Source organism: Protobothrops mucrosquamatus, unplaced genomic scaffold, assembly GCF_001527695.2.
Source record: "Protobothrops mucrosquamatus isolate PMUCROS unplaced genomic scaffold, P.Mucros_1.0 scaffold653, whole genome shotgun sequence".
Classification (NCBI taxonomy): domain Eukaryota; kingdom Metazoa; phylum Chordata; class Lepidosauria; order Squamata; family Viperidae; genus Protobothrops; species Protobothrops mucrosquamatus.
In genome coordinates this window covers 68,061-81,748 of record NW_015386942.1, presented here as the reverse complement: position 1 = coordinate 81,748, position 13,688 = coordinate 68,061, and the positions used below count along the sequence as shown (strand labels likewise).

Sequence of the window (13,688 nt, the reverse complement as noted above, 5' to 3'; positions counted from 1 at the left end):
ATGCCTCCTCTGCCAGCACAAGAGGTATGGGCCAATCCCAATGGGGTGAGACGGTCCTTCAAGTAACCTGGACCCATGCCATGAAGGCCTTTAAAGGTGATCACCAATAGTTGAATTATACCCAGAAGCAGTCTGGTAACCAATGCAGCTTGCAGAGCAGTGGTATTACAGGGGCCATTCTTGGGGCTCTCAAAACTACCCACTCTGCACCAACTGTAGTTTCCAAATGCTCTTCAAGGATAGCCCCATGTAGAGCGTTTTACAATAGTTCAGCCGTGGAATGACTTGGGACTGAACAACTGAGCACAGGGAATCTTGATCCAAGAATGGCCGCAACTGGTGCACAACACAGAGTTATTTTTACTTAGCATATGATGCAAACCAAGCCAACTGTGATTTATTCAATAAACTATTGAATGGTTAAACAAAACATAACATATCCCAGGATGTGAACCAGGTATCCATGGGATTAGATTGGGGTGCATTTAGTATGCTAAATTTTTACTCCATTCATACCAAGGATCTCTGACTAGCTTTCTTTTTCTCTCAGCAGAGACTCAAGGAAGCAGTGTGTGCAGTTCCTCCAGGTATATCCTTTCTGCTATGATGGAGTTACCTTATGAGAGACTTTGAAGTGAATCCGAGAACCAGGAGCACCAATTTGTTGATGCTCTTAAGTCTCATATCATAAATCAATATACATACATACCAAACCAGAACTTGACAATGCCATTCCTCTTGATATTTTAGCCTGAGGTATTGTGCAGCACACCAAATTACCTCCAGCAAATTAGCAGGGAAATTCAGTGCCCTTCGATGAACAAGAGAAATGTGAGTATCTATTGTAGCCGATGGACTTTTCTATAAGTACCCACAATCTTCTGCCAAGATCTAGGTAGATCTTTCTGCTTCATGGCAGTGATGTCCGCTCTAGTTTTTCTGATATGGGAAAAAAATATGGATGATACTTTCCAGAGGCAAATTGCAGATATTTCTAAGGGTCATGAGGGGATGAGGCATTTTAACTCAATATCCATTGTAAGCACATTTTGTAGTTGCAACCACAGAAAATTGCAAATGGCCATAAGGCCATGATGGGGGAGTGCGGCCATTGTAACTTTGAAATCAGGTTGTAAGCACTTTTGGGGGGGGTGTTCCATCATAACTCTGAACAGTTAGTGAGGACTACCTGTATATTCTGGTAGCTCTTAATAGATTTTTGCTGATTAGGACTAAATGATGAGTTTTTACAATTTGAGTATTAATAAGGGCTGAGATATGAAAAGAAGTTTATTGAAATACTGCAGAAGGTGTTAAGTTACTGAAGTTGTTTATACTTGTCTGGAAGAAGGTGAGGATCAGTGAGGTAATGCAGCAGGAAAAAAAGGCAACTTTGATTGCATTAAAATAAAAGTGTTTTTTAAACGATGAGATAGCTTTGTTTTATCCTGTTTGCCAACCCCCACTTTATTATTTATTACATTCGGTTTTGGCACTATATTTTAAAAAAGATTCAGAAGATCAGGAGAAAAGCAGTGTGGAAACCACAGGGAAAAAGACCAGTTGCAATACTTTGGTTAGGAAGATTTAAATACAATATGACTCTAGTATTTTGGATCTCGTTGAGTGGAAATCAAAACACATACAGGTACTTTGTGACTTAACGACCACAGTCAGGACCAGAACTTCCATCACTAAGTGATACAATTGCTAAATGAGTCATCATGGGGCCACACCCAATGTTATGATCTTTTTGCCATAGTTGTTAAGCAAATCACACAGTCATTCATCAGATTGCTTGTTGGAAGCTGGCTGAGAAGGTCATAAATGGCAATCATGTGACCTTGGGAGGCTGCAACCATTGTTAAAATGAGCTAATTCCAAGCACCCAGATCACGATCACGCAACTGCAGGTCGTAAGTGCAAAGATCACCTGTAAGCCATTTTTTTCCAATGCTGTCATAACTTCGTATGGTCGTTAAATGAATGGTCATAAGTCAGGGACTACCTGTACAGTAAACATTGGCCTATTTGAAAAGCAGTGCATTTCATCTGTAATTGGTTTTCTTTTCCAGAAAGCAGAGGATTTAATGGACTGTGAGATGAAATATCTTGGCAGCCCAATGGATGCTTCAGGAATCCCAGAAGCCTTGGACAGCTTTTCTGAGCTCTGTTCCAGTGAAAAGGAAGAAACAGAGGTGAGAAGGATGAGTTAAAAGTCACTTTGTGGGCAGTTGTATTCATTAAATAAAACCAGAGAAAACAAGTGTAGCTTGCCAACCATGAATAGCAGCGATGCCAAGTAATAATGATGTTGGATCTGCTCTGCTGCAAGGCTGGAGGGAGAGCTAAAAGCCTTTGATAAGAGCCATCTGGGTGATCTTTGGGGAAATTGGAAGTAGGAGCTTGTATTCTGTTACACTGAAACATTTTCAAACATTAGGAAAAAAAATGGCTAGGTATTTTGTTCAAAGGACAGGTTTAAATATAGTATTCCAAGACACTACAGATAGTCCTCAACTTACAACAGTTCCTTTAGTGACCCTTTGAAGTTACAACAGCACTGGAAAAAAAATGACTTTATCATTTTTCACACTTACCGACGTTGCAGCATCCACATGGACACATGATCAAAATTCAGCCGCTTGGCAACTGACTCATATTTATGACGGTTGCAGTGTCCCAAAGTCATGTGATCACCTGTTGCAACCTTCTGACAAGCACAATCAATAGGGAAGCCAGATTCACTTAATTTGCTATTAACTTAACTGCAGTGATTTACTTAACGACTGTGGCAAGAAACATCATAAAATGGGGCAAAACTCACTTAACAAATAGCAACAGAAATTTTAGACTCAATTGCAGTTGTAAGTCGAGGACTACTCGTATAAACATCTAGTGTTCAAGTCTGGTCACTGCATTTTTGATGATAATTATCGTGGTGGTGAGAAGTTTATGTATTAGTTTTATCCTGAGGAGAAGATTCAGACTTGACTTGGGACTGATCTCTTAAAACCTAGATATAATTCAGTTTGTTTTTTTGCCACTAGCTAAATTTCTAAGAATTTACATTAAAATGTAATTTATTCACATCCCTATGGTAGCATACTAGAATAAGGAAAAGTTAATTCCTTCTGGGATTTCAATAATGAGTTGTTTTAGATTTCCTAATCCAGTAATTTCAGTCATGACATGCAACGTATCTCAAAATATTGAACATTGTTAGCAGAGATTCTGTGAACAACGTCTGTTTCTCTTCTGCCAGATAAAAACAAACGCCCCTAATTACAGCTTGCTCCAAAGCCCAACAGAATTTCTTATACTCATTTGTCATCAGTTCTAGAGCTCGGTCACTTCAGAAATACCTCCTTTCTGTATCTGTAGACTTCTAAATGAACTGTTATAAGAACAGATAGTCCTCGGCTTAACGACCACAATTGAGCTCAAAATTTCTGTGGCTAAGTGAGACAGTTGTTAAGTGAATTTTGCCCTGTTTTATGACCTTTCTGGCTGCTGTTGTTACGTGAATCACTGCAGTTGTTAAGTTAGCAACAGGGTTGTTAAGTGAATCTGGCTTCCCCATTGACTTTGCTTGTCAGAAGGTCGCACAAAGTGATCACATGACTTATGCAACCGTCATAAATATGAATCAGTTGCCAAGTGTCTGAATTTTGATCATGTTTGATCATGTGGTTTTAAGTGTTAAAAACGGTCACAAATCACTTTTTTTTTACTGCCACTGTAACTTCAAACGGTCACTAAATGAACTGTTATAATTCAAGGACTACCTGTACTAAAATATACTCATCCTTTCATCCCAAAATTTATGTTTTTGTTTCATCCACACAGCCAATCAGCTGGAGCCCTTCCGGCTCCTGGGGCTTCTGCCGAGCCCAGACAGTCCTGCAGCTGCAGCTGCCTCTCCTTCAGGCTTGGGTCGCTCCAGCTCATTCCCCTCCCCAGCTACACTTCTCTAGGACGGTCACCTGCCACGTGGCAAAGTACCACAGGTGGTACGCATACCACCGGTTGAAACGCCCTGCTGTAGAGTATGGAATTGCCATCCAAATCCTGGCAGAATTAAAGGAAGGGTTGTATTTTTTGTTAATAGAAGTGGTTCTGCATTTGCCACTCTTCTGATTCAGTACAATGAAATAGCTGCCGGGTTCAGCATAGTCAGATGAATAAGAGGACTGAGAATATTTTGTAAAGTGAGCTTCCTCCATTGAAATCCTTCTTTTGTACAACTATTAAAGTTGTAAGTGCCTAATGTTCTCTTTTTATCTGGCAATTCTTTTTTTAAAAAAAAATGTTTGTTTTCTCCTGTGATTCTTCCACAGAAATCCTTTTCTGGGCACCACTGTAGCATAGCTGACTTGTTGTCTGGACCACTCCTTACTCAGGACATCAATATCAGTGAGGTAAATAGGGACTTTTTAATCAGCAATTTAGTTAACTCAGGTTGCCTTGTAGCCAGTAGCAATAACATCTTGTCTTCCAAATGATCCAGACTGGAAACAGCAGCAGCATTTAAAGGCTCAAATTTTAACATGTTTATGGCTGGGCCATTAAAACAGTTTGTGGACTGATTTGCAAGGCTGTCAGACTCATCTGAGAGAGCTAGCAATACTTATATGGAAGTACAGTTGATAGAAAAATCTATCCCTCCCGTCAGTCAATCCCTCTTAATGAGACTGATGCCTTGAAGCCTTACCAGTGAAATGTAGGGTCCTTCTCTCCTGCTATCTTGATCTCCCTGTTTGTTTGGCACACTAAGCAGGTCTCCATGAACAAGAGCCGCCTCTTCCGATCTCCATCTCTGCCAGAAAAACTAAACAAGCCTGCATCAAAGAGGACAGTGAGAAGCTATGATGATGAAACTCCAACTAAGGTGAAATGGAAGAGCAGCCCAATCCAAGAAGGGCCAGATGGGGTAAGAAATAGCTGGATATGGTCCTCACATCCCTTTTCCCTAAATTCCTGGGTCTTGGTATCAAGGCTAGAATGATAGTTGGATCAACTATATCAGGAGTAGGTAACCTTGGCTCTTTTATGACTCGTGGACTTCAATTCCCAGAATTCCTGAGCCAGCCATGCTGGCTCAGGAATTCAGGGAGTTGAAGTCCACGAGTCATAAAAGAGCCAAGGTTGCCTACCCCTGAACTATGTCAACAAGAATAGGTGTTTTTCTCTTGTTCAAAGAGAGGGAGACAAAACAGCTAAGATGTTTAGAGGAGCCTTGCTGGCCAGAAATCTGTTTATTCTGTTTCATCCACTGGTCAGCGGATTACACCCAGTTTACACATTTGAGGGAGCTAACTCTCTTCTATTGCTATATCCAAACAATCAGCATTTAAGAAGTGATACATTGGATTCAACTATAATCCATAGTCCTGCTATCCCTGCATTTATTTGAGCTAATTGGATTCAGATGATATTCAGACTGCTTTGTAGTTAGTTCACAGCACAGGAGGATTACAGATAGTCCTAAAGCACGGGTGTCAAATTCGCCACGTCACGTGACGTGGCACGATGTATCACGACTCTTTTTGCATTGCTGGCAATGGGGTGGGCACGGCTTCGGTATGATGAAACCGGCTCATGGGCTGGCAGTTTGACACCCCTGTTCTAAAGGATCATAAACTTTCTTTCATCACTATCTCAGAAGTTCAGGTGTTTTGCTCCAAGATTTTGCACTAGCTTTTGTTAAACTGCATTTGTCAATTAAAACTCATTCACTCAATTTAGAGAGTCTCTTGAGCTTTATTTTTAATGTAGCACCCCAGATAAGTTTCCATTTAAAAGGCAACAGTCCCATACTGGTCCTTAAAGAATTCTACCTTGTACCTCTTGCCATTAGGATAATAGTCCATTTATTCCTAATCGCTGCTTTAAAATTACTGTTTTAAATCTTTTAATCATAAGTTCTTTGTGATCTGTTTTGTAACCTTTATTGGCCATTTGTATTTCCACTGTTTGTTTTGTTTTCATTTGGTTAAGAATTCTTTTTTTTTAAATTGACATTTCCTTGCACTTGTATAATTTCTAATTTGCTCATTAACTGAACTGGGGTCCTCCTATATTTATGGGGCCGTTCTTGATCCCAAGTCTATTTATAGTTTTCTCATGGTTTAAATTCAGTGGTTTTGGTCGGACTGACAGTTGAGTCAGTCAATGAATGGCATGTCAAGGGTCCCATTATGCTTGTATCTAAGTTTTCCTCTAGTATTAAATATTTCAATTCTCCCGCTTTGACGCGGATCTTCGTATTTTTTGTAGAAATATTTAAGTATGGTTTCAGTTAATACTTTGTTATTTCAAGCTTTTTCATACACAGAAGACTGATCCTCGCAGTTATTTCTCTGCAAATGTATTGATGGGTTGCCTGCTTGTTTATAGGTTGTGCTTTTGAAGAAAACAGCCTCCCTTTCTGACATCGAGATTGTCAGAGCCCTTGATCAAGACCATGGCTTCAGGCAGTTAATTGGTGATTTCTCTGGCGTAGGTCTCTTCTTGCTTCTCTAATTCTTTTTTCGGGCGGGTAGGAAGAAGAATGCCGACTTTGCCCATGCCATGCTATCTCAAACCTCCCCTCCTAATAATTGAACAATGCTGAAACAGTTTTCTGTACTGGACTTTCTCAGTCTAGACCAGGGGTAGTCAACCTTGGCTCTTTTATGACTTGTGGACTTCAACTCCCAGAATTCTGGGAATTGAAGTCCACGAGTCATAAAAGAGCCAAGGTTGACTACCCCTGATCTAGACATTGATGAAAAATTCATCAGTATGGGAAATTTGAGTATGTGTTGGCAGACAAGACCTACTGTGATCTGGTACAGATTAGAGGAATTGTTTGTCATGTCCTATAGCTGGTTGATTAAGACCTCCAGTTAAGAATTGTATGAATAGCAACAGCTCACACTAGCATGATGCTACCTACTTTACTTTTAGAAATTCTGATAAGCATGATTCTAATGCACCAAAATCAAATGAAAAGTCCCTTCCTTAAGGGTGTGATGTGAGACTCATTTGTGGTTGGCCATTCTCACAGATTACCAGAGGGCTCTGAAATGGACACTAAATTAACCTGAAATATCCTTGTAACTTTTGAGTATGTTTTATTGTAGATTCTGCCATCTGTGGTTACTTTTCTTAGGGAAGAGGTTAATGTGAGTCCCTCTTTCCATTCTCAAGCAATTCTTAAGATTAACAATACTCTGTACTAGTCAGTGTGATGCCCAGCTTAAGATAACTGCCAGAATGCCGTTAATAGATTTATATTTTGAATTTTTTTAGTACCTAACTAAAAGTGCATATTAATTTTTCCCAGATCCAATGAATCTTAAATTAATGTTCTTAAAATATCTAGAGCTCATTTCTGCAAAGAAGCATTAGGATATATATAGAAAATGGAATTTGTGATAAATAAAATCACAAATTCCATTTTCTATATCTGTTATAATGTAGTAAATCTATTACTACATTATCCTGAATTCAATTTAAAACAACAGTTACAAGAGCAAACTAGTGAAAAGTGATTGCAAACAAATTTTAAATCTGCCTGGATGAGCTTGCCTGCCTAATAAAATAGAGCGTTGCTTATATTAAATTTGAGCAAAGCAATATCTCTGATACCAATACATAAATAGCTATCCAGGTATAAATGTTGCATGAATTGGTACAATAATACCTAGAAATTGAGTTATGAGCAAAAAGTTATGAGCCATATACATTTTCATAATTTTGTTTCTTCAAGCCTGGTGTGATAAATGCACTCCATGCTGCTTTTTTATCCTTGTCACATCCTGCTATTACTATTCTGTGATCCTGATTACTTGAATAATATGTACACTATAATATATTGTGGTGGTGTTATTGCAGTGCAGCCTGGAGCAACTTGGAATAATCTCTACCATGATACTAGTCACAGTAAACAATCTTTATTTGGCTTTGAAAAATTAGGCAAACCAGGAAAAACTCACCATTCAGCAAACTCTCACAAGGGAGGATACCAAATGTTCATTGATGTTACATATGTAGGAACAAAATAAAATATACTTAATAAATTTAAATATTTATTGCATCACACACATATATATATTCCCTCCCACCCCTTCCTGAGAGTAAATGGATTTTCAGACAAAAACATTTCAGGCAATAATTTTCAACAGTGTCTGAAATAGCTCAGAAAAAACAACTTAGTATATGGCCCAAACAATTATATTGTCTTCAAAGCATGTAGGAAGTTTTGAACAGGGAGTCATACTGTATATTATTTTGCTTCTTAATATACATGTAGGTGAAATATTTGCAAATTTACTTTGGGGCATTTTCTCCTGAATCCAGTGTATCTTATTTCCCAGCAGTTGCATTCAGGATTATTTTGCTGGTGTTAGGATTTATCTAGCTGAGGCTTGAAAAAGTTAGAGAAACTTTTGAATTGTAGAAATTTTAAACATGAATGTGTTTCTCTAGGTGTATGCATTGCCAACAGTCACAGGAAGGCATTCGGATCTGAGATATATCACTGCGGATACTGTGAGCAATCATGCCTGCTTTAAAGTGTTTATATGTCTGACTTTCTCTTTCCTTTTGACTTTGCAAATACTTTCTCAGACCAGCTGAATTCTAGCTGTACCTCATTTTTATTTAGGGTCACTTGGTTCTGTAAAAGTTTCAGAAGATAGCTGAGCGGGTCTTGCTAAGCAAGCAAGCTTCTCTGTCCTTAACATTCTTCGGTAGAGTGTCTAAGTGACTTCAGCTACACCATAAGCTACTTTTTAATGGGTAATAGGCAATACGTAAAGAGCTATAGGTAGTCTTTTACCAATAGGGAGGGAAGAAAAGTTTATTTATTCCATGTTTATTGAACTCTCCAGCCAAACTGCTTGGGATAGCATTTATCCTTTGACTTCATAATAACTCTGTGAGTTAAGTAAAACTAAGAGATGAAGATTACATCAGTGTGGGTGCCGTTTTGCTCTCTTTACAGATGGTAGCGCTGCTCCACAATCAATTTCAAAGCCTTATAGAGAAGTTCTATATTGTTGACTGCCGCTATCCCTATGAATATCATGGGGGCCACATCAAGGTGAGGGATTCTTATTCTGGATGAATGCAAAGGAACTCATACGTAACATGCTTGAGGACTGTTGTCTTAATAGCAGCACTCCTGGTCAGGTGGTCTTCCGTTATGTTGAAGTAGAGCCCCCAGCCATGATCTGGGGCCTACTTATAGCATAGCCCAATATTTTGTTTCTTTTTTACAGGGGGCCTTGAATAGCCACAGGCAAGATGACTTATTTGAACTTTTCCTGAGGAAGCCTCTGCTTCCATCATCACCACAGAAGCGCCTCATCCTTGTATTCCATTGTGAATTTTCTTCTGAAAGGGGTCCCAAGATGTGAGTGTGGACCACAGAGGGCTGTGGAGGGGGAGGGGGCTTTTTGGAAAAGGGAAACAGATGGTTTTGGAAGTCCCTGGATAGGCAGGATAACCAGTTGCCTTGCTGTGAAGGTGTCGTTACCTGAGAGAGGAAGACCGAGCCATGAATGAATATCCTGCCCTGCACTATCCTGAACTTTATGTTCTCCAAGGTGGCTACAAGGAGTTCTTTCTAGAAAACAAGGTAACCATGAGACAAAAACTGTTACATTATGTAGAAATGCATTTTATCTGTCAGATACTGATGATAAAATAGCAAAGAATCTGATCTTCTTTCAGCATTCCATATCTTTTTACCTAGCTTGATTTTAAACCAAGAAACATTCACCTTTCAACACTATAGTAACAAAAATGAAAATCTGGCTAGTAAGAAGTAGTTAAGAAGTAGATATTATTGACTGACTTCCGGTGGGACGGCGCGCCGATGGCGGCTCTTTTCGGAGCCGTCCTCTTGGGAAGGCGTCAGAGCCAGCATGAACAGCGTTCAGCAGCTGTTCAGCGGCTTGGAACCTTGTGCCCCGGGAGAAGGGGTCGAGGTGAGTATTCCTGGATAGGAGTAGAGTCCCAAAAGCTCTCCCTTTATTTCGGGAGAGCGAAATTGGGTACTCCTCCGGAGTCCGGGAAATCTCCGCCTCCCAAGTGCCTTTGTTCCCCTTTTTCTTTGGGAACAAAGCCAGTCGTTGCCTCCACTTCTGTGAATTATAGAAAACTGTGAGTAAATAATATCCAGACAGAACTGACTAGAGGAAACTGGACTTGAGTAACTTAAGACTTTAACTCAATTTATTAACATCTTCTTTTAAGTTAAGTTGAAATGAGGGGAAAAAATGGCTGCGGTTTGCCGTTTTTTTTTTAAAGATGAGAGTGATTTTTCTTTTTAACTTTCACTTTCCTGCAGCGTTGAATGAAGAGGGAAATTGTTACCCCTTGGCTTAAGGTTGTAACTTTGACATATTTCTTTTTTGGATTTATGGAAAGTTTTGGTGATTATTTTTTTCTTTTAACGGAGAGAATTTTGGATTGGGATTTTGGATTTTCCCCCCCTCTTTTTTTTTTTTTTTTTTTTTTTTTTTTCTTTCTTCGAGGCTTGGATTAAAGAAGTTTGAAAATTGGTTTTGTTTAATGGAACTTCCGCTTTGTTTAAAGATCTTCAACAGTCTATAAAGATACAGAGAAGAGGCAGTGATGGACCCAGCTGTGACTTTGGGATGCAATTTAATACTTATAGAAATGGAAAATTATGGTATTGCACCTCAAGGGAAGCAGTTGGAGGATATTATTGCTCTTTCTGGAAGGAGGGAGAAGTGGAAAAGCTGTAAAAGTGGAAACTGGATTGGAAGCAACTAAAGAAAATCTACAAGGATACAGAGCAAAGCAGTGATGGATTTAGCTGTGACTTTGGGATGCAATCTTAATACTTATAGAAATGGAAAATTATGGTATTGCACTTTAAGGGAAGCAGTTGGAGGATATTATTGCTCTTTCTGGAAGGAGGGAGAAGTGGAAGAAATAGCTGTAAAAGCGGAAACTGGATTGGAAACAACTAAAGAAAATCTACAGGAATACTTATAGAAATGGAAAATTATGGTGATTGGAAACAATTAAAGAAAATTTATAAGGAGACAGAGAAGAGGTAGTGATGGACTTAGCTGTGACTTTGGGATGCAATTTAAAAGAATTTATAGAAATGGAAAATTATGGTATTGCATTTCAGGGGAAGCAGTTGGGGGATATTACTGCTCTTTCTGGAAGGAGGGAAAAGTGGAAGAAATAGCTGTAAAAGCGGAAACTGGACTGGAAACAACTAAAGAAAATCTACAAGAATACTTATAGAAATGGAAAATTATGGTGATCGGAAACAATTAAAGAAAATTTACAAGGATATAGAGAAGAGGCAGTGATGGACTTAGCTGTGACTTTGGGATGCAATTTTAATACTTATAGAAATGGAAAATTATGGTATTGCACTTCAAGGAAAGCAGTTGGGGGATATTATTGCTTATTTTTTTAAGAGTATTTTGTAATGTTTATTATTGTAAAAGATTACAAATATCTGACTATGATTTTAATTGAAGGGGTGATGGTATATTATTATTATTATAATTATTATTATTATTATAATTTAATTTATATACCGCCCTTCTCCCGCAGGACTCAGGGCGGTGCACAGCGTATTAAAAACAGTACAAATACAAAACATAAAACTACAAACCCCTATAAAACCAGATTAAAAAACCGAATATTAGAAGCTGTGTTTCTATTTAAAATTATTTTTAAAATCACCCTAAATAAAATCCTCCCNAAAATTTCACCCCCTATAGTCAGCGATGGAGTCAGCTGACTATGCCGAGGCGCCGGCAACCACAGCCACTCGGTCTTGGAAGGGTTGAGCCTGAGTCTGTTCCTCCCCATCCAGACCCGTACGGCCTCCAGGCAACGGGTCATCACGTCAAGGGCATCGTTGGGGTGGCCTGGGGTGGAAATGTACAGCTGCGTGTCATATTATATACAATTGCAGGGGTGATGGAATATATTATATATAATTGATAAATTGAAGATATGGCACAGTTTCTTGTATGATGAAGAGATTGGAGAGGATGTATTGGTTATATTTAGATAGACTATATTAGCTTATATTTGATTATTTTATTATGAGTTAAAGTATGCTTATATTAGATTAGTTTATAATGGGTAGTTTTATATAGACTTGGGAAGATGAATGTTTAATCCTGTATTCAGTTCTGGGAAGTCCGGGGGGTTAGGTGGGGATGGGGGTGGGAGGGAGTATAGAAATAGAGTTACTTGTATTGACTTAAGAAGTAGGATATATTAGAATAATAATAGATTATTCATATGTATATGAATATGTATAACTGAGTTAATTATATTGAAATAATTTGAATTGTTTAAATATGATTTTGTTTTGATTAATTGATGGCCTAGCCACCATGTAAAATAAAATTAATAAAAAATTTTGTTGGAAAAAAGAAGTAGATATTATTTGTATAAAGATTCGGCCAATTTAATCTAAAACTTTTAACTAATTAGCAGCAGGCAAATTTCTGGATATTCCATTTCAGGTAAGGTCTTAATCTCTATTCACTTCACTTCTGGAAAAGATACATCATAGAAAGGTTTCTATCACTGATTTTACCATTTAGATTTCTACGTAGCCCTACCTATTTTTGATTCAAGCTACAGACTACTATAGAGATTGAAATTAGCACTTTGAAATGAGTCGAGTTCTTTTAAAATGAGAAAAATATTCTGTTTGACAAAAGACACAGTATTTTGTATAAACTGACATCTACGAGTTGTCTTCAGAGGCAGCCCCATGGACAATACATCCCTTGGTCTAATCCAGAACTCTGCATCTCCCAGAGTGGTGCTGTAGGCAGATTGTTGGGCAAAGATTTTCTTTACTAGATGCTACCCCTATTTGAATTATGTTCAAACTTAGGATATTGTTTGGAAAAGTATTTAACAATCCTATGCTTAAAGAATCTTTAAGAACAAAAAAAACACTGCATTTTATAATGCATCAGAAAAAAGAATGCAGTTATAAAACAACTAAATATCCTTTTCATATGCACTAAGACAGGTAAAAGTGCTGGACTGGAAAGTGGAGATCCAGGTTCAGATTCCCAAAGCCATGAAACTTACAGGGTATATCCTGGCAAATCACATGCTTTCAAATTTATCCACACGGTAGTTGATACAGGATATAGAAAAAGAAAACAAAAGTGAGTGGAACTATGTACCTATAGGGAGGTGCTTTGAGAAATCAAGGGGAAAATATTTTCACACATTACTTGTGTTTGGTTTGGAACACCTAGATCCAGATTTGGGAAGAAATGGCATCGAGGAATGACACTGGGGTTTTATTTTTGCACTCAGCAAGGCATCCAGAGTCACAATAAAGTGGAACAGCACTGGGGAACTACCAGAGGACTGGAAAAGAGCTGATGTAGTTCCCATCTTCAAAAAAGGGAAAAAAATAGATCCAGGAAACTACAGACCTATCAGCCTGACCTCAATACCTGGGAAGATTCTGGAAAAGATAATCAAACAACAAATCAGTGAACACCTAGAGGCAAACAAAGTCATTACTAAAAGCCAACATGGGTTTGTCAAAAACAGATCATGCCAGACAAATCTTATTGCATTCTTTGATCAAGTGACAAAATTAGTGGACCAGAGGAATGCTGTGGATATAATTTACTTGAACTTCAGTAAGGCATTTG

General features: G+C 38.4%; 1 protein-coding gene across 1 annotated transcript in view; it reads left to right on the top strand.

Annotated features, from left to right (window-relative positions):
- CDC25C (cell division cycle 25C) overlaps positions 1-13,688 on the top strand; it is a 15,105-nt gene continuing 1,417 nt past the window's right edge. The window contains exons 1-9 of the mRNA XM_029284491.1: positions 1-45; positions 2,076-2,198; positions 4,341-4,421; positions 4,781-4,933; positions 6,400-6,501; positions 8,476-8,538; positions 8,993-9,091; positions 9,270-9,403; positions 9,517-9,628. Coding sequence (XP_029140324.1) covers positions 1-45; positions 2,076-2,198; positions 4,341-4,421; positions 4,781-4,933; positions 6,400-6,501; positions 8,476-8,538; positions 8,993-9,091; positions 9,270-9,403; positions 9,517-9,628 — 912 coding nt within the window. The remainder of the gene's footprint in view (positions 46-2,075; positions 2,199-4,340; positions 4,422-4,780; positions 4,934-6,399; positions 6,502-8,475; positions 8,539-8,992; positions 9,092-9,269; positions 9,404-9,516; positions 9,629-13,688) is intronic.